Source organism: Cetorhinus maximus, chromosome 22 (genome assembly GCF_964194155.1).
Source record: "Cetorhinus maximus chromosome 22, sCetMax3.hap1.1, whole genome shotgun sequence".
Taxonomy (NCBI): domain Eukaryota; kingdom Metazoa; phylum Chordata; class Chondrichthyes; order Lamniformes; family Cetorhinidae; genus Cetorhinus; species Cetorhinus maximus.
The window spans coordinates 17918630-17944810 of NC_135900.1; the positions used below are offsets into that span (position 1 = coordinate 17918630).

General features: G+C 46.7%; 1 protein-coding gene across 1 annotated transcript in view; it reads left to right on the forward strand.

Annotated features, from left to right (window-relative positions):
- Positions 1–26181, forward strand: part of LOC144696347 (protein kinase C-binding protein NELL2-like) — a 303704-nt gene that overhangs the window by 197519 nt on the left and 80004 nt on the right. The window contains exon 15 of the mRNA XM_078567565.1: positions 2880–2975. Coding sequence (XP_078423691.1) covers positions 2880–2975 — 96 coding nt within the window. The remainder of the gene's footprint in view (positions 1–2879; positions 2976–26181) is intronic.

Below are 26181 nucleotides of genomic sequence, written 5' to 3' on the forward strand. Positions count from 1 at the left end.
TGGACTGGAGGGTCTGAGCTATGAGGAAAGATCGGATAGGCTGGGGTTGTTTTCCTTGGAGTAGCGAAGGTTAAAAGGGGACCTGATAGAGGTGTATAAGATTATGAGGGGCATAGATAGAGTGGATAGGAAGGCACTTTTTCCATTAGTAGAGGGGTCAATAACAAGGGGGCATAGATTTAAGCTAAGAGGTAGAAGCCGAAAAGGGGAGTTGAGGAGAAGGTGGTGGGAGTCTGGAGCTCACTGCCTGAAAGGATGGTTGCGTCAGAAACACTCGTAACATTTAAGAAGTATTTAGATAGTCACTTGTGTTGCCATAGCCTCCAGCGCTATGGGCCAAGCACTACAAAATGGGATTAGTGTAATCAGATCTTTTTCACAGGCATGGACACGATGGGCCGAATGGCCTCTTTCTGTGCTGTAAACGTCTGTGAGTCCATGAGTCTAAGAGAAAGCAATATCTGCTGACCTCATGGTTGTGGAAGAGGTGAAGCTCGCCAGGTGCACTCCACTTATATGCAGTTGTAAAACTGAAATATGTTCTAAATTCTCACTGGTGGGGATCTTAATTTGGAGGATGAACTTAATTCTGGTGAGGTGGCCTTTTAATTAGCATGCATGAGATACTAGTTAATGCAAATGGGGCTCCTGACATAGTTCGTCAGGAAACCTGACCCACCACGAAAGCTGGGAGAGCAAAACTCGCATGGTTTTCTGTCATCGGGAAACAGATGTTTTGCCTTCATCAAATTAAATGCCCCGCTTGTCACGACGGGAATGAAAAATTTTGTCCCTAGTGTCAGCTGTGGCCCAGTTGGTTGTACATTTACCTCTGAATCACAAGGTTTTGTGTTCAAGTCCCAGGGCTTGAGGACAAAAATCAAGGCTGACACTCCAATGCAGTACTGAGGGAGCACTGCACTGTCGAAGGTGCTGTCTTTCAGATGAGATGTTAAACCGAGGCCCTATCTGCCTGATTGGGTAGGTGTATAGGATCCCATGGCACCATTTAGAAGAGGAGCAGGGGAGTTATCCCTGGTCAATATTAATCCTCCATCAACATCACAAAATACGGATTATTTGATCACTATCACATTGCTGTTTGTGAGAATATGCTGAGCTGCTGCGTTTCCCTTGTTACCACAGTGACTACACTTCAAAAAGTACTTCATTGGCTATAAAGCTCTGTGAGATGTCTTAAGGTCACGGAAAGTGATTTTTAAATACACGTCTTTCTTTCTTTTTATTTAAATAAATCAAAATTCCTCTTAGATGCTTATTAATTAATTCAACTTTTTCAGGGTTTCCAATTTTGACTTTAAGGGCTGAGTTTCCCTCCTGCTGGGGCGGGGTTGTGCGGGGCGGGCGGGAGCGAGCGCAAACCCGATCAGCGCCCCCGATTTTACGTGGGCGGGACAATTAAGGCACAAGAGCGCAGAAATCTCCCTGAGACACCTCCGTGCCTCAGGGAGATTAGTTTAAGTTCTGTAAAATTTAATAAAGGTGAAAAAAAATTTTAAGGACATGTCCACTCAGATGAAACTGTCACATGAGCTGGGACATGTCCATTAATTTTTTCAAAATTTTTTATTTAATTAATGAACCCTTCGTGAAACCTCAACCTGCCCATGGCTCTTCGCCTGTCCGCCAACCTTCAGGTTGGACGGGCAGCATTCTTGACAACTTTAATTACTTTGTTAATGGCCTTAATAGGCCTTTGACAGTTCGGCTGTGCGCCCGCAGAGCTGACAATCTAAATGACGCTCGGTGATGTCGGGACGCCCGCCCAACGTCACCGCCTGACATTTTACGCTCACTTGCCAATGGGAAAATTCTTCCCTAAGTTTCAAATTATTCGTGTTTCTTTCTGTATCACACTTGAGTTTTCTCCATTGAATAAATCCAGACATTAAGAACATTATTAACTGAGAATAGCTTTTTAATCAGAAGATTTCCAATTAGCATCCTTGCACCCAAGCCCTGCATAAAAGAATAGCTCAAATACCTTGTCAACCCAGTTGACTACTTGATAGAGGCAGCTCCTGTTTATCAAATTTAATGATCGTCACTGGTTAGAAGTCATATGGTTGTTGGTTCCAAAACGTTTATTTATTGCCTGATTATTTTTAAAACATTTAACTTTTAGGCTAAGGGTAGGCTCCAGAAGCCCTACATATTTAGTTTTGTTTATTTTCAGCTTATGCGTTGTGAAGCTAAAACATAATAATATTATTCAAGTATTAGAAATACCTTTATTTATTAATCCTAAAGTATGAAAAACCCAAAATACAAAATGGAGTTTTGACTCTATCATCCTTGTGGAAACTGGGCACAGCAGGAGTTAAAAATCAAAGCCATACATTTATCGTTCATTACCTTCCCCGGGTCTGTTTTCACACTACTGTTTACCTGAGTGGCTTAGGCACCAACCTGACTAAGGCAGCAGCCTCATAAATATGTGCAAAATCATGGGCCTAGCTCATAAATAAGACGCCAATGCTATTGTAACTACTGACTGAATAGGATACTTGCTCCGGACATACTGCTCAGCAGTTGTCCAGCTGAGACCCTATCATGCAAGTGTACAACTTCCCTTTTCGGGATCATGCGTCTTTCTCCTGGCCCCACTAAGAAAGTTTGAACGTATGAAAACTCATCTCTTATTAAAGTCATTTGGGATTTCCATGACTTTTTCTAAGTAGGTGCCAACAAACGCACTTAATTGTTGGCAATGTAATTGTAGGCTTGTAATTTAATTGAAAAATTAATTCTAGGTCCTCACCCACGCTAATGCTTTAATGGATGAAATCAATCTGTTGTTTGTTGTGAGGGTAATTACTGGAAATGTCATGCTAAAAATTCTTTGGTGTCTTCACCAGCATTTTGTGAAGATGGCTGCAGGAATGGAGGCACCTGCATTGCTCCCAACCTCTGTGCATGTCCACAAGGATTCACGGGACAACTTTGTGAAACGGGTAAGCAGAGGAGCTGCTTTATGCAGTATTTCAAGGATGTGATAGGTATCGTCACACAAGTGCTTTTATTCTAGCTCTGCAAAGAATTAAATAGTGATTGCACTGGTCCATTTGTCTCGCCCCTCCAGGTTTGTATATCATATAATTCTGCATCAAACCATGACCTATAGATTTTATGCTATATTTTGCTTACCTTACAGTTCGATTCACATATAAATATGATTATGGAAAACTGCACCATAATATCTCACATCAGCAATGTGATGGTTTTACTTGAAGATTAGTGAGAGATTTTACTGCCCAAAATTAATCGAAACAGGACTAATCTGTCAACCAACTCATTACTACGATGTGATCCATTGATTTAACCAGCCGCTGAAGCGTACTTGTGACTGACTGGTAATAGAGTACTGCCTGAGTACAGCCTGATTATATTGCCAGCTCGGAGACAAACTGAATGTGATTCCTCTGAAATTTATACTGAGCTTTGACCATGTTGGTGTTGCAGGAGTTATTAAATGATCTGCCTGCTCTATCCACTGACAGTTTCCCCGAGGCTGATTCTGGTTAGAAATTCTCCTCGTGTAGCCTGACGTGGGTTTGGATTTCTGTAGCCCGGATGCACATTGAGGTCAACAGGTTAGAGGCTTTAATCCACCAAGAAGTCAGTGTAAACTCCTTTACATTGTTCAGACTTCACTTTTCAGTGCAGCTCTGATGGAAATACACAAGAAATGAACGCCAGGGCTCAGAGATCCGTCTTTCAGTGAAAGATAGAAGGAGGCACAGAAGAAACATAACTCCAGCACCAAGGTTGATAAGAGTTGTAATAATGTTTTACTTGGTTCGTGTGGTCATTACTGACTATGAGAGTCTCACTGTCAGTCTGAGCAAACTCAGCATTCAAAATGCCTAAATGCCTGTAATAGTTGAACCAAATTCTATTATTCTATTCTTATTTTGCAGCAACCTTTTACCACATTAAAATAAAATAAGCCATCAGCTAATTCCACTGCAAATGCTAAACATTCTCAAGAATGGTGTTCAACTAATTACCTGTGATAAGTATATCTTAGCGGACAGCAGATGGCTATGAACACTGTATTCAATGTTCTGTTTCATTTGTGTAAAGAAAATTGTTGAAGAACATAAGAACGTAAGAAATAGGAGCAGGGGTAGTCCATTCGGCCCCTCAAGCCTGCCCTGTCATTCAATAAGATCATGGCTGATCTGCCCCAGGCCTCAACTCCTCTTTTGTGCCAGCCCCTCCTCATAGCCCTCAACTCCCCGATATTTCAAAAATCTGTCTACCTCCTCTTCAAATACTTTCAGAAGAAAGCCTTAAGAAACATAATCAGGAGCTTATTTGCTTATTTTCGTCAGTAAAAATATCACCATCTACACTATACAATTTAATTTAAATTAGGACATATTAAATGAAGTAAGCAAAGCTTTTCTTTACAGTTTGAGCTAGAGTCAATTATTGACAATTGTGCAATTTCCACTTTATAGCAGAAGTGGATTTCTGAATCATTGCAAGTGAGATGAGGGCTAAGGTTGAAGCAAATTTATCTGAACGCGATCTCCTTGGCAGATTCCGTTCGATCTGAACCATTTGCAGTATTAATGCAGTACAAGTGTTTTTTCCTTTCCAATCACTCCAGCCATATAGTACGAGTAGGAGATTTCCCCAAGTCAGCTCATGTGGCTCATGACAATATAGTTTTGATTTTTTTTAGATCCCACCGTCCCCGCCAGAAGCAGCTGGGCTCCTGTTTGTCTTTGAAACTGGCCACGCAGAAAGTATATGAGAGATCAAATGGGTCTACCATCAATACACGTAGTGTTTCTTATATTACAACTACACATGAGGCGGAGTTTCACCCATGTCGGGCGGGATCGGTGGGGGCGGGTGGGCGGGGGTGGTTGGGAAGCTGACCGCCGCCCGCGATCGGGGCCGGAAGGCGATTTCACACTGGTGGACCAATTAAGGCCCGGTCAGCGTGAAACGTGAGCTTCAGCGCTCAGAGCTGCCTGTGTGAGCGGGGGGGGGGGGGGGGGTGGGTTTGTGAGCGGGGCGAGCTGTGAGAAAGTGCCATTTGCAAACCTTCCTGAGGCACGGAGCTGCCTCAGGGAGATAAACCGATTTAAAAAAACAATAAACATTTTATAAATGTTATAAAACATGTCCCCTCATGTGACTCTGTTACTAATGAAAAATTAGGGCAGAATTTTCCGTTTGACGTGTGGGGTTGGGCCCTGCACGTCTGCGCGTAAAATGACGCGCGGTGACATCGGGCGAGCGTGATATTTCGTTGGGCGCGTGATGAAGTCCGATGCGTGCCCGCCATTAATTAACGGGCCACTTAAGACCCTTTAGCGTTCAATCGATGCTGATTTTTCGGCGCCCGTGTGATCTTTGGGTCGGCACACGGACGCAACGGGCATGCGGGTAGGGGACATTTGTATTAAACTCATCCAAGGGCGGGATAAGAGGGCTCAGTGAGGCCGTGGATCTGCTCTGTGAAGTATTTATTGTTGAAAGTTTTTCAAACTTGCCTGTGTGATCTGCAGTACTTCAAAACGCATCCCAGCTGCTTTTTCTGGACTCTTAACCTTCAGGTCAGCGCTCTGCACTGAGGAATCTTTTCTGGGCCTGCAGCTTTCAGGAAGCCTTCCCTTAGCCTGGGAATGGGAGCTGATCTGTCCACTGGAGGCAGCTCCTCTGAGGAGGAAGGGAGGGCTAGAAGGGGGAGGTGGCCAGGAGTGCACATTCAGCCTCCAGGGAAGCCACCTTTGGGAAGACAGGCGCAGGCATAAGGGGCTCAGGGCCAAGAGGTGCACCAAGGTGGAAGAGGCCGGAGAAGACGCTGCTATCCTGCTGCCAGGGTATACAGGTGGCGAAGCAGTTACCTCAATATGTCTGAGGTGCAGTGCCGAAGGAGGGTCCGTCTCTCAAGGGAGACAGTCAACTATATCTGTCAGATGATTGGCCCTGAGATCTCCCCTAACTGTGTGGGTGGACACCCCATGCCAGTGGCTCTGAAGGTCACAGCTGCCCTCAACTTCTATGCCTCTGGCTCCTCCCAGGTGGGTGATCTTTGTGGTGTCTCCCAATCAGCTGTCCACACTTGTGTCAAGCAGGTTACAGACGCTCTGTTCAGACGGGCATTGACCTTCATCCACTTCCGCTGTGACCAGGCAAGTCAGACACAGCGAGCCAGAGGCTTCACGGCCATTGCTGGTTTCCCCCGTGTCCAGGGTGCTATAGACTGTACACATGTGGCCATCAAGGCACCAGCAGGTGAGCCCGGTGCCTTCGTCAACAGGAAGGGCTTCCACTCCATGAACGTGCAGATAGTGTGTGATCACAGGATGCTGATTCTACAAGTCTGTGCAAGGTACCCAGGCAGCTACCACGATGCCTACATCCTCGGACACTCCCAGGTGCCAAGGCTCTTCAGTGCTCCAGCCCGGCTGGATAGTTGGCTGCTGGGTGACAAGGGCTATCCCCTCAGAAGGTGGCTCATGCCGCCTCTCCGCCATCCAAGAACAGAAGCTGAGCAGTGTTACAATAGAAGCCACGGCACCACAAGGGCTGTGGTGGAGAGAACCATCGGTCTTCTCAAGATGCGCTTCCGGTGCCTGGAACGCTCAGGGACTGCACTCCAGTACCCCCCAGATCGTGTGTTGGTGATAGTGGTTGCCCACTGCGCTCTCCACAATATTGTGCTGGAAAGGGGGGACGCAGTGGACGATGAAGACATCGACACAGTGGCTGCGGCTGCACCGAGGATGATCATGCACAGGGAAATGCTGACGGGGTAGACGCTGACCCGGGACTGCTCCAGGGAGGCAGGGACACCTGGGAGCCTTTAATTCAACGACTCTTCAGCTAGCACAACACAGATGGACCACCAGGACAAGCCTGGGCTGCCGCCTTGAACCTCGACACCTAAGTGCAAAATCTGCCAGGTCAGCAGCACTAACTAAGGGCCTTGTAAGTAAAGCTGAATGTCCAACAGATCACTCATTACACTTTTCTCAATCATACACATGCAGAAGAAACGAGGCACCCTCAGCCATGGTCACACATCTGTATTTAATGTGTGAAGCAAAAGAACTTATCACAAAGAGAAACCAATAATGTTAACAATCAAAAAGAACTTTTTAATGGCCTTAATAGGCCTTTTAATTGTCAGCGGGCGCACTGCCGACTCTGGCGCGCGCTTGCCGACCGAAATATCGCGTGAGTGCACGATGACGTCAGGATGCTCGCCGTCATTTTATGCTCAGTCGGGACGGGCGTGCCCGCCGAGCTAAAAATTTTACCCATGACAAAGCGCTCAGTGGTTGTATAGCACTTCGGATTGCCCCATGGCCATGAAAGGGGGCAATGAGAGGGGCTACATAATGCGAAGCTCCCTTTTTTATCTATTTTGTAAAATAAATCAATAAATACAATATGCTAAAACTTGTTATTTTTAGTTTTTGTCTTGGGCCACACTCTCCTGAAATAATCTGAGAGAACATAATGACTTGTCTGATCACATCAGAAGGGACATTAGCAGTTTGAATGAAGAAAGATCTACGTTGTACACTGAACCAAATCATAATCGGATAGTATTATTCTGTATAAGTATCTTATAATTGAAGAGATAGTGTTAGAGAAACAATAGCATGGAGTCTTGTGTAAAAATTATATAATACAGCAAATCCTGTAATTAGATACTTTTAAAGCAATACTCTAAAAGATTAGAGGAATTAAGAGATTAATATAAATGTAATTAGTAGATGATCTGGATTATGCATCTTGAAAGCAATAATGATACTTCACAACAGATATTGTATTCAAGTGAAATGAGAGCAAGAAAGAAAATAGTTTAGATTGAAAACAAATTAGCTAGCTAATTGGAACCAAGGTCATTTTATCAATTCCAGTAGCCTAACTTGAGCAGCTGTCACCAGCGATTCCCAGGGGATTGATCAGTGACACTTATGCCTTTAATATTTATTAATGGCCTTCCTGCTCTAAAGAAAGAGATATGGTCCAAAGAGACCGACAGAGACTGAACAATTGCACAAATGGATTGCCGATGGTATTTACAGATGCCGCTTACTTTGATTTCGCACTGTGATAGGAGCATCACTAGTGTCAACACACAAAAATGTAAACTGTTTTTTAAAAAAAAATCAAGTGGAATATCACACCCGCTGCTTTGCCAGCGCTGTCATTTTGCATATGGGTAGCTGAGTAGAATGAAGCTTTTGTTGTTGCCCTCCTGCTGGTTGCTTCCAATTCCAGGGCAGCATGTTGCACAGTGAAGGATGCGGTAAGCTCACTATCATATCTGTCATTTCAGCTGACCTTCAGCCAAAATGGAAGGATTAAAAGGACTGATCCCTAAATTATTGAAAGATTAGATTATCCTTTCAATTTCCACCATGGTGAATCAAGGTACACCCATGTAAGGAATCAAACAAAATATTTGGGTTGGGATATCGAACCAACGCGCAAAATCAGGTTGCATTACGTGTTACACGCTGCCAAATCAAACTGGATTGGAGCAGCAAGCTCGAGTCTTGATCCAGAGTTAGGGTTCTGGACACTGAAAAAAAATGGCAGATATCGGAATACCTTACAGAAGGAAATCCTGGTTCCCAATTCTGACTTAGGAAGAGCCTGGAATAACGAGTTCAGCAACAGCAACAACAATGCACAACTTGCATTTATCTGGCACCTTTAACATAAAATATCTCAAGACACTCCACAAGAGTGCAATCAGGCAAAAAGATTGGCACCAAAGGAGGAGACTCAGGACAGGTGCCCAAATGCTTGGTCAAAGAAGTAGGTTTTAAGGAGGAGAGAGAAGTGTCGCGATTTAGGGAGAAAATTTGAGAGCTGTAGGTGTGGCTGTCAATGGTGGGAGGGGGAGGGGCAAGGGATGATGAGTGGATGGACATCAGGATGCACAAGAACCCAGAATTTGAGGGATCTTGGAGTGCTGCGGGGCTGAAGATGATAGGAGGGGTGAGTCCATGCAGGGATTTGAACACAAGGGTGAAAATTTAAAATTCAAAAGCCAATAAATACTGGAATGGCAGATGGACGGGACATGCTGCGAATACGAATGAGGGTTTCAGCTGAGGCAGGGGTGGAGACGGATAATATTACAGAGGTGGAAATAGGTGGTCTTGGTGATGGAGAAGTTAAGGAATATGTACTTCACATACAATAATTCCTAACCTATAGAAGAGGCTACCAGCTAGCCCAGTAAATGTAGCTACCATTGAAGAACTCAACAGGGAAAAGAGCAAGAAGGTACAGCTGGTTTTGGCTTTGCAGCAGGGAAGATGGAAGATAGAAAGGGTCTGCCTCTGGTCAAGAAATAATGCCAATCACAAAATCTAGGCCACAGATTCAATGCCATTGACAGTTCAATTAGTTCTTGTGGGCATGTATTTAATTCTATGGTGTGTAAACCAATTTCTGGAATCTAGTGTCTATATAAAGTGATAGGCAGGGGACATTTGCCTAGTGCTGGACCGATCTCTAACTGCATTGCTTTGCCTTTGAGCTTCATAAAGAGATACATTTGGTTGGTTGTGAGGCTAGAGAAAAGCATCAATGGTCATCTCAAATACTCACCGTGTTGCACTCTATATTACAATTCTTTCCAATTTATGTAACATTTATTCAACTAGAAATAAATGGGGGCAAATTTCTTTGGTCATTCTACTGGACTCCCATAAATCCTGGCTGGAGATTGGTGGAATGACTTGAAAACAAAAAGTCAGGACACCAGTACAACAGGACCTGACCTCAGTTGGGAAAGTCTGGTAGGCATTGGAAGAAACAGATTCTCTGCTGTCCTTTACAAGTCCAGCTGGGGCCAGTGACGCTGCCAGAGCGAGGACTCCCAATGCTGAGAATTCCTGTTTACCTGGACCATCTGGAGTATTGTGTCCAATACTGAGTACTACAAGGACATGAAGGTTTTGGAGAAGGTACACAAGAGTTTTACTTAATGGTTCAGAGGATGAGGGATTACACTATCATGGATGGACTGGAGAAGTGGGAATTGTTATAGAATAGGATAGAATAGAATCATAGAATCGTGACAGAAGAAGACCATTTGGCCCATCGTGTCTGTGCTGGCTCTTCTAAGGAGCAATTCATGTACTGCCACTCCCTTGCCATCTCCCAACATCCCTGCACCTTCCTCCATTTCAGATATTTAGAAAGCATATTAAAAAATTACAGAACAGAAGGACACTGCTCTGCCCATTGTGTCTGTGCTGGCTGAAAAATGCGCCACCCAGCCTAATCCTATTTTCCAGTGCTTGATTCACATTCCTGGAAGTTACTGTATGTCAGGTGCATATCCAGACACCTTTTAAATGAGTTGAGGGTTTCTGCTATCCTTTCAGGCAGAAAGTTCCAGACCTCTACCACCCTCTGGGTCAAAAAAAATTTCCTTGGGCAGAATATTACGCTCGGTGTGCGGGCACCGCCCGACACACCTAAGCATAAAACGACGTGCGATGACGTCGGGCGAGTGTCCCGACGTCACCTCGCAGTCTCGCAATATTCTGTTTGGTGGGCATATGCCGGAATTGGCGGTGCGCCCGCCGACAATTAAAAGGCCTATTAAGGCCACTAAGAAGCCAATTAAATTCAAATTTACGCTGCTCGTCCAATCTGTCGGTTGGCAGGCAGACGAAGAGGCCAAGCGGCCTTTATATTTTTTTCGGAAACCTCATCCACGGGCGGGATGATGTTCCCTAAAGCAAATAAACATCAAATAAAAGTTTTATTTTTGAATTAAAAACATGTCCCAGCTCATGTTTTATGACAATTTTATTTCCTTTGTTTATTTATTTTTAAACAGCGTCTCATCTCCCTGAGGCAGCTCCGCTCCCCAGGGAGACTGAAGCGCTCTTTCGTGCGCATGTACGAAGTTTGCGCTAGGCCCACTCGCACTCCTCCCCCCCGCCCGCACAGGCAGCGCTGAGCGCTGCTGCCTGCGTTCCATGCAGGGCAGGCGTTAATTGCCCGCTCGTGTAGAATCGCGGAGCGGAGCCGATCGCGGACGGCCGTCGGCATCCCGACCACCGCCGCCCACCCATGCCGAGCACCCCCACCAAGGGCAAAATCCTGCCCCTCATCTCCCCTCTAATAGGATAATAATAAAATCTAAATATCCCATCAGAGTAGAGAAGGCCAAGAGGAGATTTGATAGAGATGTTTAAGATGTTTAAAATTGAAGATGTTTAAAATCATCAAGGATGTAGATAGAGTATGGAAATTGTTTCCAATGCTGAACGTTCAATGACCAGACAGCAGAGATGTAACGTAACTGGCAGGAGAACCAGAGGTAAGACGAGGAAAAACTATATGTCTATATACACACACACAAGTGGTTTAATAATAGCCTTCAGAAGGGGATTGGATAAATACTTGAAGGGGAAGGAAATTGCAGTGTTAAGGGGAATGAGTGAGGGTGTGGGACTAACTGGATTGCTATTTGAAAGAGCTAGTACAGACTCAATAGGCTGAATGGACTCCTTCTGTGCTGTACTTGTCTATGTTTCTATGAATGGGATCACCGTGGAAGACTGGAGGCCAGTATACCGTCAAATGAGGTATGACAGATTCCAGAAAAAAAAGAGTCTCAGCCCCAAGGAAAGAGCGGTGAAGACCTGGACCACCAAAAGACAGGATTTTTTTTTTAATTTAAGTTTTGTTTTGGCTCCCTTACATTGAAGTATTGGGTCATGGGGGCAACGGAACCTCAGCACCTCCTGGATGTTGGTAAGGAGGAGGGGTGGCCATGAATGTGAGTTGGAGAATTTAAATGGAAGGAGAGGTTAAGGGATGACAGTGAAATTATAGGAGAAGAGGATGAGGCCAGTTGAGATGGAGGTTGAAAACAAAAGAAGTTTCTTATTGAACTTCTCTGTATCTCTAAACAGTTTTCTTTTTTGCTGGCATTGGTGTAACACATTTCTGTTGATTAGAATTACAAGAGCATAGATCCATTTATAGTTCATGCACTATAAACTGTGGCAGCTTTATGGTTCGAGTGGAAGTTTTAAAATCAAACTCTAGTTGTTCACTTTTCTTTTCAAACATTACTCGCTGGAAAACCTTGATTCATTATATACGGTTAACAGGGTACCACAGCCACAGTGATTCAAAGTTATTTGTGCTGGACGTGAACATGAAGTTAGAGCATAATTCTGGGCCACATCACAATCCAACTGCAGGGGCAGGATATTACCGTCGGCGAGCAGGGGGGCAGGGTTCGCTCGCCGACGCGTAAAATGACACAGGATGATGTTGGGCGGAACCCCTGACTTCACCCCACCCCATTTGAATTTTCAGGAAGGCGGGGGCACAGGAAAATCAGCTGTGGGCCCGCCGACCTGTCAATGGCCACTTGAGGCCATTGACAGGATCATTTAAACAATTAAAGGACCTGCCCGTCCAACCTTAAGGTTGGTGGGCAGGCCAGGAGCCCCGGCGGCAAATAGAGAAACAGTGGGACGAGGTTTCATGCAGGGTTTAAAAAATTTTAATAAAGTTATTATGTAAATTATGAACATGTCCCAACTCATGTGACATTGTCACATGAGGGGGACATTATAGGGAATTTTTTTTTTCCTATTTTTAATATTTTTCAAAGTGGAAGTGATCTCCCTGAGGCTGCACTTAGCCTCAGGGAGATGTGCGCTCTTTCATGCGCATGTGTGAAAGAGCGCACTCTTGCTTTTGGGGAATCCCCCCACCCCTGCCTGCACAGGGAGCGCATAGTGCTTCCCGCCGGACGTCACGCTGGGCGGGCCTTAATTGGCCTGCCCACATAAAATGGCGGCAGGGCCTACTTCTCCAGAGGGGATCGGCTCCCCGCCCGCAGGTGATTGGGTCGGGCCCACCCGCCCGCCCGACAGGCAGAGAATTCTGCCCCAGAAATTAAAGCCCAACAGCCCCGACAGCGTTTGGATTCAACAGCAGCGTAACTCAGAAAAATGAAGTCACTATGAAAAATGAAATTGCTATCAAAATCAAGGCAATGCCAATGGCACGTGCTGCTGGGTAAATGGCACTGCAACTTTAAACAAGAAGATGTGCTGGTTAAAAGTGAATGTCCCAAAGTTGCTGCCGCAGGTTGCACTGCTCTGCCCTTAGCTTTGCAAAAACAGAATGTCACACTTCGATTCCCTGGTTTCTTTTTACAATTTGCTGAGGGAGAAAATCACTTGCGTAATGCCATTGCTACCTGCACTATGCAGGCTTACTTCCATTCCCTGCACCACTGTCTGCCTCAGGAAATCGAGTTGTGTCTGCAATAGGGCAGATAGAAGTGATGTTACAGGAATGAATTTCTCCTCTGCCGTACTTACCCATTCACTGCTCATTCAACACATCACAGAAAGTTAAGTTCTGTCATTACAAGTGCAAGAAGCCTTTTAAATGATAACAACTGGCAATCAACCTCTCCAGCACCAAAAAAATAACTATTACAAGTCTCGAGTCTCTTGCTTCAGGTGTAAACTTTTACAGGGAGATATAAAATGTCGTTTAAAAAAAATCCTCACTTCTCCTGTCTTTTCTTCTCTCTCAAAATCTTAACCTCCCTCTCTCTCCATGTAACTAATTGACATTGAATTCACTCTTGTTCTCAGTCCTTCCTTCGTTTATTTCCCAATCCTTTAGAACTGATGATATATAGGGACAAGTCTGGCAATGCCAGGCATCATTACTTGCCCTGCTGCAGTAAATTCTGGTCAAAGGGCTCGGTTGCTCCATAGGGCCAACTCAGTGCTTTAGGAACTTCCTGCAGAATTTATTTTTAATGTTTGAAGGAAGCAGACGCGTCCAATGCACTTTCAGAACATGGGGCAGGATTTTCAGGCCATTGGGTGGGCGGGCCCCCCAGGTGCGGCCTGGAAACGCTCTGCTGCCCACAATCGGCCCCCCAACCGTGAAAGGTGGGCTGAGAAGCTCAACGCTGCAGGGGCAGGGGGTGGGCGGGAGGAGCGCGAGCACAAGAGTCTGCGCATGCGCGGGGTGGGGAGCACGAGCTGAAAGCTCCCTGAAGGCAGGGAGCTGAACAATTTTAAAATCAAAAATAAAGATTTTTAAAACCTGAAAAACGTCCCCACATAGGACTCACTCACATGAACAAAGACATAGGCCAGGATTTTCTCTTCCTGCTCAGAGGAGGTGCCTCCATTGGAGAGCACAATCCCCATTCCCAGGCGAAGGGAAGGCTTCCTGAAACCAGCAAGGCCCCAGAAATGATGTCGACTCCAGAGCCCTGACCTGAAGCCTGTTATTCCTGTCCAAGCAGCTGTAGAGAGTTTTGAAGTATTCCTGCTCACACAGGCAATTATCAGTAACTTTAACAATTAAATATCTGACAAATGACACTCGTGACCCTACTCACCCCTCTTATCCCGCCCGTGGATGAGGTTTATTCAAATGTCTCCTACCCGCCTGCCCGTTGCACCCAATGCGATGTCCTGAAGATCACACGGGCCCCAAAAAATTACTGCCTCAGGGGCCTTAAGTGGATGATTAATTAATGGAGGGCCCTGCATGCCGACGCGTAATATGACACGCGGTGACATTGGGCAAGCGTCCCGACATCACCGTGCACCATCGCGATGTTTAGGGGGGCAGACGCGTGATGTTCTCCGTTGCTCGCCCGTCATTAATTAATCACCCACTTAAGGCCCCTGAGGCAGTAACTGACGGGGATTTTTTGGGGCCCGTGTGATCTTCAGGACGTTGCATGGGTGCAACGGGCAGGCGGGTAGGAAACATTTGTATAAACCCCATCCACGGGCGGGACAAGAGGGGTGAGTAGGGTCACGAGTGTCATTTGTCAGATATTTAATTGTGAAAGTTACTGATAATTGCCTGTGTGAGCAGGAATACTTCAAAACTCTTCACAGCTGCTCGGACAGGAGTAGCAGTCTTCAGGTCAGGACTCTTGAGTAAACATCATTTTTGTGGCCTTGCTGGTTTCAGGAAGCCTTCCCCTAGCCTGGGAATGGGGGTTGTGCTATTCACTGGAGGCACCTCCTCTGAGGGAGGGCCAGAAAGGGGAGGAGGCCAGGGGTCCACATTCTACCTGCAGGGGAGCCACCTTTGGGAGGTGAGGCGCAGGCACAAGGGGTGCAGGGCCAACAGGAAGTCCACGGCGGAAGGGGCCGCAGAAGATGCCACTATCCTGCTGCCAGGGTTTACAGACGGTGAAGCAGCTACCTCAACATGTCTGAGGTGCAGTGCTGAAGGAGGCTCCGTTTCTCAAGGGAGACAGTCACCTCCATCTGTTAGATGAGAGGCCCTGAGATCAACGCCAACTGTGTGAGTGGGCACCCCATGCCAGTGGCGCTGAAGGTCACGGCTGCCCTCAACTTCTATGCCTCCGGCTCTTTCCAGGGTTCAGCGGGTGATCTTTGCGGAGTCTCCCAGTCAGCTGTCCACACTTGTGTGTCAAGCAGGCGACAGACGCTCTGTTCAGGTGTGCACTGACCTTCATCCACTTCAGGCAAGCCAGACACAGTGAGCCAGAGGCTTCACGGCCATTGCTGGCTTCCCCCGTGTTCAGGGTGCAATAGACTGTACACATGTGGCCATCAAGGCGCCAGCAGGTGAGCCCGGTGCCTTCATCAACAGGAAGGGCTTCTACTCCATGAACGTGCAGATAGTGTGTGATCACAGGATGCTGATTCTACAAGTCTGTGCAAGATACCCTGGCAGCTCCCACGACGCTTACATCCTCAGACACTCCCAGGTGCCGGGGCTCTTCAGTGCTCCAGCCCGGCTGGATGGATTGCTGCTGGGTGACAAGGGCTATCCCCTCAGAAGGTGGCTCATGACGCCTCTCCATCATCCAAGAACAGAGATTGAGCAGCGGTACAATAGGAGCCACGGCTCCACAAGGGCTGTGGTGGAGAGAACCATCGGTCTTCTCAAGATGCACTTCTGATGCCTGGACCGTTCAGGGGGCGCACTGCAATAACTCCACAGATCGTGTGTCGCTGATAGTGGTTGAATGCTGCACTCTCCACAATCTGGCACTGGAAAGGGGGGACGCAGAGGAGGAAGAAGATGTAGATGCAGTTGCTCCAGCTTCACACGATGAGCCCAGCAGTGATTCCGCGGATGAGCAACATCTGCCTGGTTAGGAACATTAACTAAGGGCCTTGTCAATAAAGCTCAAGGTCAAACAACTCACTCATAACATCATGGGCTCCCATCCACCTGCAGAAGTAAGGAGTCACCCTGAGCTCGCATATCAAAATTTAGTGATTTTACAAAATGAAATACAGGAAAGAATAATTACAAATGTGTTGCACATCACACCAAGTGGTCATGACCTCATTGCGGGGCAACATAAAACCACTAGTGAGAAACCTGTGGTATGCCTAAGGTGCCTTAAGTTTACACTTGCAGGTGCTACGTCTGGATGCTCCCCCCTCGCTGGCACTGGCATCTGAGACAGCCTGCTCACTGTGCTGTCCTGTTGGCCTCGATGACCTTGGCGGCCATCCTCTGGCCCATGGAGCCTTTGATTGTCCCGCCTGAGAGGGAGCAGCCAGTTCCACAGCTGGCATCTCCTCAGTCGCCGCAGCCTCATCGGATCCCACGGTCACTGGCAGAGGGGCGGAGGAGCTGCTGCCCTCATCCTGAGCACCCTGAGAGGAGCCCACAGAGATGACAAGCAGCTGCTGCGCCGATGTGAGGTCGCTTCGGACCTGCCTGCTCACCATTGATGGATGGGCACCGAGCTGGGATACTTGGTGCCCAATACATCTCCCGCACTGGCACTGACCAGCTGAGGTCAATGCTGCTGAGAGGCTTTGCAGGTCCAAGCGCAACCCCAGGAAGCCCTGATTGTTCTCCTGGAGGAGCCTCTCCACGAGAGTCATCACTCTCTCCATGGAGGAAGCAGGGGGCTCGGCCATGAGGCTCATTGCATCAGTGATGCTCCATGTGGACTCCTCCAGCACGGAGACCATGCCACGCATTGCCTCATGTATCTCCACCAGATTGACCCACATACCCTACTGCCTCACAGATGACTCCAGAAGCACATCATCAGCCACCGACCGAGCATGTGCCTGGCCCCCAGCAGTCCTCCGACTGCCGGTGCCATGGGCACTCTCTATCTCCGCCTGTACCTCAAGCGAGTGTGAAGTGCACTCACTGCTGTGCTCTGGGACAGTAGCCTAATCTAATTCCCACTGAGGTGCTAGTATCTGTGCTGGTGTCTGCCTGGCAGAGATGGTGTGACGCTGGTGTGTCCAATTGTTCAGGGGCCTCAGGTGTGAGAGGTGGCCCTTTTGCCTCCTCCTCCCGGCCCTGCTCCGGTGATGCTGAAAGGAAGAACAAGGACATTTGATTAGTTAAAGTGGAGACAATGTCAATGTGCATGCCTGTCCCCCGGATCATTATGCGCTCATCCTTCCATAATCAATGGTTAACCCATGTTGCAAGCTTCAATCACTGAGCTTTCAGCAGTGCCATGGCTGTTGGGGTACACATAGTGACCTCAGTGCTCGGCAATCATACCTCCCTGTGGCACCCCAGCCTCACCGCCGCCAGTGGACCTGGACGCATGGCGCTTCTCCAGATCCATGGCTTCCTGCTCAAATCTAGTCAAGATGGCCAACTGGGCCTGGCCTCTGCCAGTCCGCATCCACTCGGTGGCATTGCATGCCATCTTCTCCTGAAAAGGAGAGAAGAGCATTGATTAGTCCAGCCTGTACCTGGATCCCCATCACATCCCTGCCAACCCAACCAGAGTGGGACATTGCAGGGCTCTAGTTCTTCGTCACCCCGCAGCTGCCACACACTCACACAAAGAAGCCAGGGCTGACCACCCCACTCTTGCCCACGTGCTGCCTCCATCACATTTGGTATCACACGGTCCAACCTTGCAAAGCAAGGACGCACAAGCATGTGGAACGCCATGTGGGCGGCAGATGGATTGGTGCCCCGCCACCTAGAAGTTCCCCTCCCAGCATGTTAGCACCCTGACTTTGATATGTTTCACAATTCCAGCACTGAGCCTAGGTGCAGATCCTTGAGGTAGCCCCCAAAAGATACTCTGGGTGTCAGTGTCACACATGCTGCGCGTGCAGAACCCATCTCAGCACTACCTTCTCAGGGTGAACAAGGCATGGGCAATATCTGCTGGCCCACCCAGCGAGGGAAACATGTTGTGAAGGATTCAATGCTGTAACTGCACTGAGAGTTGAGGTGGGGGGAGGCCTTGGTGGGAAAAGCTACTGGCTGTGTTAAATTACCTATGTCAACATGGTACTCACCCTTCCCGAGCGCAAGAGGTCATTGAATTGCTTGTGGCACTGGACCCACGTGTGTCGCACCATGTCATGGGAGCTCACACTCTCGGCCACCTCCTCCCAGGCACATTGGGTGGGCCTCCGCCTCCTGTCCCTCAGAGCAAGGACCTCCCGATGTGTTTCCACCATCTCCAGGAGGGCACCTAGGCACTCATTGAAAAACCGAGGGGCACACTGCCCCACTGCCTTACCCTCCGGCCTGGCCTGCTGTCCAGCAGCGCTCTGGTAAGCCCTTCACTGACCATTGTGATTAGCCTTTGCAAGGCTGCCAGCGCCTCATTTAAACAGGCAGCCGGGTCACCATTGGACCGGGCAGTCGTTGCACTCCTGCTGTCCTTGAGAGCCGGGTTTCATGCTGGGCGGGTGTTAATTGGCCCACCCGTGTAAAATGGCAGCACGAGCACGAAGCCAATCGCAGGCGGCGATTGGCTCCGCGTCCATCTGTGCCCACTCCCGACTGGCCAGCCCAACATGGGGAAAATTCTCCCCATAGTAAAAATTCTGTCAAAACACTTTTTTAAATTTAATGTTGGAAACCTCATCCTGCTCATGGATGAGGTTTCCTCAAAAATGCAAAGGCCTCCTGGCCGATTCGCCTGCCCGCCAACCGTAAGGTTGGGCGTGCAGCGAAAAATAGATTTTAATTATTTGATTAATGGCCTTAATCAGCCTCTTAATTGTTGGCAGGCGCGCTGCCGACTCTAGTGCGCACCCGCTGACCGTGAGTGCGCCACGACGTCGGGACACTCGCCCGAGGTCATCGCGCGCTATTTTACGCCCGATTGGGTCAGGTGCGCACCAGCCCACTGGACGTAAAATTCTGCCCATGAACTATTTAGCAGTCCAAGCCTTTGTATATTTGCAAGCAAGCAGGCATAGAGCTTTCTGTAATATAACATCCGTCTTGGGTTGCAATTTATGTTCCAAGATCCATCTATGGCACACTAATTCAATCTTACCACAGTTTCATAATGGGCTAATGTTTGTAACTTAGTTTTTGAATTCAGTACCATGCTTTAACGTTGTAGTGTAATCCATCAATAAATCCATGCTTTAACATTATATTGTAACCCTTCAATAATTACCAATGATAAACTGATTTGATGATACCAGCATTGATTGTCATTTTGTAATATCAGAATTGGTGCTTTTTTTTAACACTAAAAATTGTATTTAAAGCTTCAATCTCTGTTTTAATGTGTTAAAATCAAATTTTAAACTTGGATCAGATATGCCTTGGTTTTGATCCACGATCTATGTGGTATTCTAATGAAATTTTTGATCCAGAAACAATCTTCACAGTTCCTTGGAGGCAACTTTTCATAACATGTACTTGAAACTTTCCACAGAATGCATAGAACTGAGACTTATAATTAAACGAAAAACTCCAAGCATATTTACCTGTTTATCAACCGACAGCCTTTTTAAATGAAAAATTTAATGTCAAAAATAATGAAAAAGAATTTTAGCAGCTCTCAATATTTAGAATGTCTTTTCTTGGTATATCATCTGGGTTCCAATATAAGCAACATTTGAACAAATCTGGTTAATTCTGGCGTTATAAATCATGACTTGTACTTGTGTGTCAACCAGAGTGTGGCTTTGTTGACAGGACACTGCATGGCACTTCTTACAATGCATTTACTGGATGGTATGAATAGACGATTCAGACGTGTTAACGCAGTTCATGCGTTATAAGGTGAAGTCCAATGTGCACAATTATCGTTACCTTTGCCCCTCCCCCATTTCGTAAATCAGTTTAGAGTACCTTTCTTTTGGGTACCTCAAACATCAAGGGGCAGCTCCTCAGGAGGTAGATTTCACTGTCACGTGGGATTCTCCCATGCACCCTAACTGAGCTCTGGAAACAGTTATTTTTGCAAGTCAGACAGTCCATCTCTCACCTATCCAAACATACCGCACTGGTGAACACACCATAACCACTAAACTTGCCCTTGACCGGTATTGCTATAATTACAACCGGCATGATGGTGAAGATGCTAACACATAGATTAAAACAGAATTCAAGCGGTTCATTGAACATAGAAAAGGACTGACTATCCCCACAGCTCTTAGGCTTCAGAAGCAGTTGGAGTCCTCAGTAAGCAGAGTTGTGTATATTGCCTGTATCAAGTGGATACATGGAAGACTGGTTTCCCTGAGTAAAGAGCAATATCAGCATTTGTATTACTGAGTTCTCATGCTACTCCAAAAATAGTATCAAAGTGATAGCAGAATCAAGGGTATCACTGAATCCTATTGTATCCCCAGTTAGTTTTGACAGCTCATTCTTACCATTTGTTTTTCACAGTAAATCATTCATGTGATGTATGCCAGTGTTTCTTGCATGAATATGAGTATTTCACAAAGCCAGGAAAAATAACACCCTCACCGTTCACTAACACTATGGATAGCAGCACTTAATTCCTCAACGAGGGGAGGTGATGGCGTGGTGGTATTGTCGCTGGACTAGTAATCCAGGGACCTGGGTTTGAATCCTACCACAGCAGATGGTGCAATTTGGATTCAATAAAAATCTGGAATTTAAAGTCTAATGATGGTCATGAGGCCATTGTCGATTGTTGTAAAAAAATTCCATCTAGTTCACTAATGCCCTTCAGGGACGAAAATCTACTGTCCTTACCTGGTCTGACCTATACGTGACTCCAGACCCACAGCAATGTGGTTGACCTTCAAATGCCCTCTGAAATGGCCGAGTAAGCCACTCAGTTGTAACAAACCGCTACAAAGTCACAAAAAAAAGAATGACCGAGGCACCAGAAACAACAACGGCAATCTCAGCCCTGTCGACCCTGCAAAGTCCTCCTTACTAACATCTGGGGGCTAGTAACCAAATTGGGAGAGCTATCTCACAAACTATCAGCAACAGCATGACATAATCATCCTCATGCAATTATATCTTACAGATAATGTTCCAGACTTCACCATCCCTGGGTATATCCTGTCCCACCACAGGACAGATCCAGCAGAGATGGCTATACAGTTGGGAGTTGCCCTGGGAGTCCTCAACATTGACTCCAGACCCCATGAAGTCTCATGGCATCAGGTCAAACATGGACAAGGAAACCTCCTGCTGATTATCACGCACTGCCCTCCCTCAGCTGATGAATCAGTTCAGTGCTCATCACTTGGAGGAAGCACTGAGGGTGGCAAGGGTGCAGAATGTACTCTGGGTGGAGGACTTCAATGTCCATCATGAAGAGTGGCTCACGAAGAGTGGCTCGGTAGCAGCACGACTAGCTGAGTCCTAAAGGACATAGCTGCTAGATTGGGTCTGCAGCAGGTGGTGAGGGAACCAACAAGAGGGAAAAACATGCTTGACCTCATCCTCACCAACCTGCGTGCCACAGATGCATCCATCCATGACAGTATCGGTAGGAGTGACAGTCGTTGTGGAGACGAAGTCCCGCCTTCACATTGAGGATACCCTCCATTGTGTTGTGTGGCACTACACGCCATGCTAAATGGGATAGATTTCAAACAGATCTAGCAACTCAAGACTAGGCATCTGTGCGCCATCAGCAGCAGCAGAATTGTAGTTGAACACAATCTGTAACCTCATGGCCTGGCATATCCCCAACTCTAACATTACTAACAAGCCAGGGGATCAACCCTGGTTCAATGAAGAGTGCAGGAGGGCATGCCAGGAGCAGCACCAGGCATACCTAAAAACGAGGTGTCAACCTGGTGAAGCTATAACACAGGGCTACTTGCGTGGCAAACAGCATAAGCAGCAAGTGATAGAGTTAAGCAATCCCACAACCAACGGATCAGATCTAAGCTCTGCAGTCCTGCCACATCCAGTCATGGTGAACAATTAAGCAACTCACTGGAGAAGGTTCCACAAATATCCCCATCTTCAATGATGGAGGAGCCCAGCACATCAGTGCAAAAGGTAAGGCTGAAGCATTCGCAACAATCTTCAGCCAGAAGTGCCGAGTGGATGATCCATCTCGCCCTCCTCCGGAGGTCCCCAGCATCATAGATGCCAGTCTTCAGCCAATTTGATTCACTCCACATGATATCAAGAAACGGTTGAAGGCACTGGATACTGCAAAGGCTATGGGCCCTGACAATATTCTGGCAATAGTACTGGAGATTTGTGCTCCAGAACCTGCCGTGCCCCTAGCCAAGCTGTTTCAGTACAGCTCCAACACTGGCATCCATCTGGCTATGTGGAAAATTGCCCAGTATGTCCTGTACACAAAAAGGACAAATCCAACCTGGCCAATAATAATAAAAACAAAAAACTGCGGATGCTGGAAATCCAAAACAAAAACAGAAATACCTGGAAAAACTCAGCAGGTCTGGCAGCATCGGCGGAGAAGAGCAAAGTTGACGTTGCGAGTCCTCATGACCCTTCAATAGAACTAAGTAAAAATAGGGAAGGGGGTGAAATATAAGCTGGTTTAAGGCGGGGGGGTGGTGTTGTAGGGATAAGCAAGCAGTGATAGGAGGAGATAACAAAAAGATGTCACAGACAAAAGAACAAAGAGGTGTTGAAGGTGGTGATATTATCTAAAAGAATGTGCTAATTAAGAGTGGAGAGCAGGACAAGCAGGGTAGCTCTAGTGGGGGTGGGGTGAAATAAACGATGGGTGGAATACATTTAAAAATAATGGAAATAGGTGTGAAAAGAAAAATCTATAAAAATTATTGGAAAAAACAAAAAGAAGAAACGGAAAGGGGGTGGGGATGGAGGAGGGAGTTCAAGATCTAAAGTTGTTGAACTCAATATTCAGTCCGGAAGGCTGTAAAGTGCCTAGTCGGAAGATGAGGTGTTGTTCCTCCAGTTTGCGTTGAGCTTCACTGGAACAATGCAGCAAGCCAAGGACAGACATGTGGGCAAGAGAGCAGGGTGGAGTGTTAAAATGGCAAGCGACAGGGAGGTCAGGGTAATGCTTGCGGACAGACCGAAGGTGTTCTGCAAAGCGGTCATCCAGTCTGCGTTTGGTCTCTCCAATGTAGAGGAAACCGCATTGGGAGCAACGAATGCAGTAGACTAAGTTGGGGGAAATGCAAGTGAAATGCTGCTTCACTTGAAAGGAGTGTTCGCCCCATCAGTCTACTCTTGATCATTGGTAAAGTAATGGAAGGGGTCATCAACAGTGCTATCAAGCGGCACTTGCTCAGCAATAACCTGCTCACTGATGCCCAGTTTGGATTCCACCAGAGCCACTAAGCTCCTGACCTCATTACAGCCTTGGTTCAGGGGCAGAAGAGCTGAACTCCTGAGGTGAGGTGAGAGTAACTGCCCTTGACATCAAGGCAGCATTTGACAGAGTGTGGCATCAAGGAGCCCTAGCAAAACTAGAGTCAATGGGAATCAGGGGGAAAACTCGCCGCTGGTTGGAGTCATACCTAGCACAAAGGAAGATGGTTGCGGTTGTTGGAGGTCAGTCATCTCAGCTTCAGGACCTCACTGCAGGAGTTCCTCAGGATAGTGTCCTAGGCCCAACAATCTTCAGCTGCTTCATCAATGACGTTCCTTCCATCATAAGGTCAGAAGTGGGGGATGTTGTCTGATGATTGCACAATGCTCAGCATCATCCGCAACTCCTCAGGTACTGAAGAAGTCTATATCCAAATGCAGCAAGGCCTGGACAATATCCAGGTTTGGGCTGACAAGTGACAAGTAACATTTGTGCCACACAAGTATCAGGCAATGACCATCTCCAACTAGAGAAAAAGTACTGAGCAAACTATTGGGATTAAAGGGTGACAAGTCCCCAGGACTTGATGGCCTGCATCCCAGGGTCTTAAAGGAAGTGCAGCGGAGATAGTGGATGCATTGGCTATAATATTCCAAAATTCTCTGGATTCTGGAAAGGTTCCAGTGGATTGGAAAAATGCTAAAGTAACACCTTTATTCAAAAAGGGGAGGGGGAGGAGGCAGAAAGTAGGAAACTATAGACCAGTTAGTTTAATGTCTGTCGTTGGGAAATTGTTGGAATCCATTATTAAGGAAGTAGGAATGGGGCATTTGGAAAGTCAAAATGCAATCCATCAGAGTCAGCATGGTTTTATGAAGAGTAAATTGTGTTTGACTAATTTGCTAGATTTCTTTGAAGATGTGACAAGCAAAGTGGATAATGGGGATCCTGTAGATGTAATATATCTGGACTTCCAGAGGCCTTTGATAAGGTGCCGCACAAAAGATCAAAACACAAAATAAGATCACACGGAGTTAGGGGTAATATATTAGCTTGGATTGAGGATTAGCTAACCGACAGAAAGCAGAGAGTTGGGATAAATGGGTCCTTTTCTGGATGGCAAGCTGTAACTAGTGGGGTGCCACAGGGTTCGGTCCTTGGGATCCAACTATTTATAATCTATATTAAAGACTTGGATTCAGCGATGGAAGGTACTGTAGCTAAATTTGCAGATGACACGAAAATAGGTGGGAAAATAATTTGCAATGAAGAAATAAGAAATTTACAAATGGATATGGACAGTTAGGTGAATGGGCCAAAATTTGGCAGATGGAGTTTAACGTGGATAAGTGTGAGGTTATCCATTTTGGTCAGAAGAATAAAAAGGCGACTTATTATTTAAATGGAGAGAAACTTCAGAATGCTTCAGTGCAGAGGGATCTGGGTGTCCTCGTGCATGAATTGCTGAAAGCTACTATGCAGGTACAGCAGGTAATAAGGAAGGCAGATGGAATTTTGGCATTTATTGCTAAAGGAATAGAGTATAAAAATAGGGAAGTGTTGTTGCAACTGTACAAGGCATTGGTGAGACCTTACCTGGAGTACTGTGCACAATTTTGGTCTTACTTGAGGAAGGATGTAGTTGCAGTGGAGGCAGTTCAGAGGAGGTTCACTAGATTGATTCCAGAGATGCGGAGCTTGTCTTATGAGGAGAGATTGAGCAGTTTAGGCCTATATTCGCTAGTGTTTAGAAGGATGAGAAGAGATCTAATTGAGGTATATAAGATGCTAAAGGGAATAGACAAAGTAGACGTGGAGCGGATGTTTCCCCTTCTGGGGCATTCTAGAATGAGAGGCCATAGTTTTAGGCTAAGGGGTGGTAGATTTAAATCAGAGATGAGGAGGAACTACTTTTCTCAAAGGGTCGTGAATCTGTGGAATTCACTACCTCAGAGTGCAGTGGATGCCAGGACACTGAATAATTTAAGGAGGAGATAGACAGATTTTTAATTAGTAATGGGTTGAAAGGTTATGGGGAGAAGGCGGGAAATTGGAGTTGAGGCCAAAATGAGATCAACCATGATCGTATTGAATGGCGGGGCAGGCTCAAGGGGCTGAATTGCCTACTCCTGCTCCTAGCTCTTACATTCTTATGTTCTTATGTAAGAGAGAATCTAACCATCGTCCCATGATGTTCACTGGCATTACCATCACTGGACCCCCACTCTCAACATCCTGGGGGCTACCATTGACCAGAAACTGAACTGGACTAGCCATATAAATACTGTGGCTATAAGAGCAGGTCAGAAGCTAGGAATCATGCGACGAGTAACTCACCTCCTGACTCCCAAAAGCCTGTCCACCATCTACAAGGCACAAGTCAGGAGTGTGATGAAATAATCCCCACTTGCCTGGATGGGTGCAGCTCCCACAACACTTGAGAAGCTTGACACTGTCCAGGACAAAGCAGCCCACTTGATTGACACCACATCCACACACATTCACTTCCTCCACCACCAACGCACAGTAGCAGCTGTGTGTACCATCTCCAAGGTGCACTGCAGGAATTCACTAAGGCTCCTTAGACAATACCTTCCAAACCCACGACCACTACCACCTAGAAGGACAAGGGCAGCAAATAGATGGGA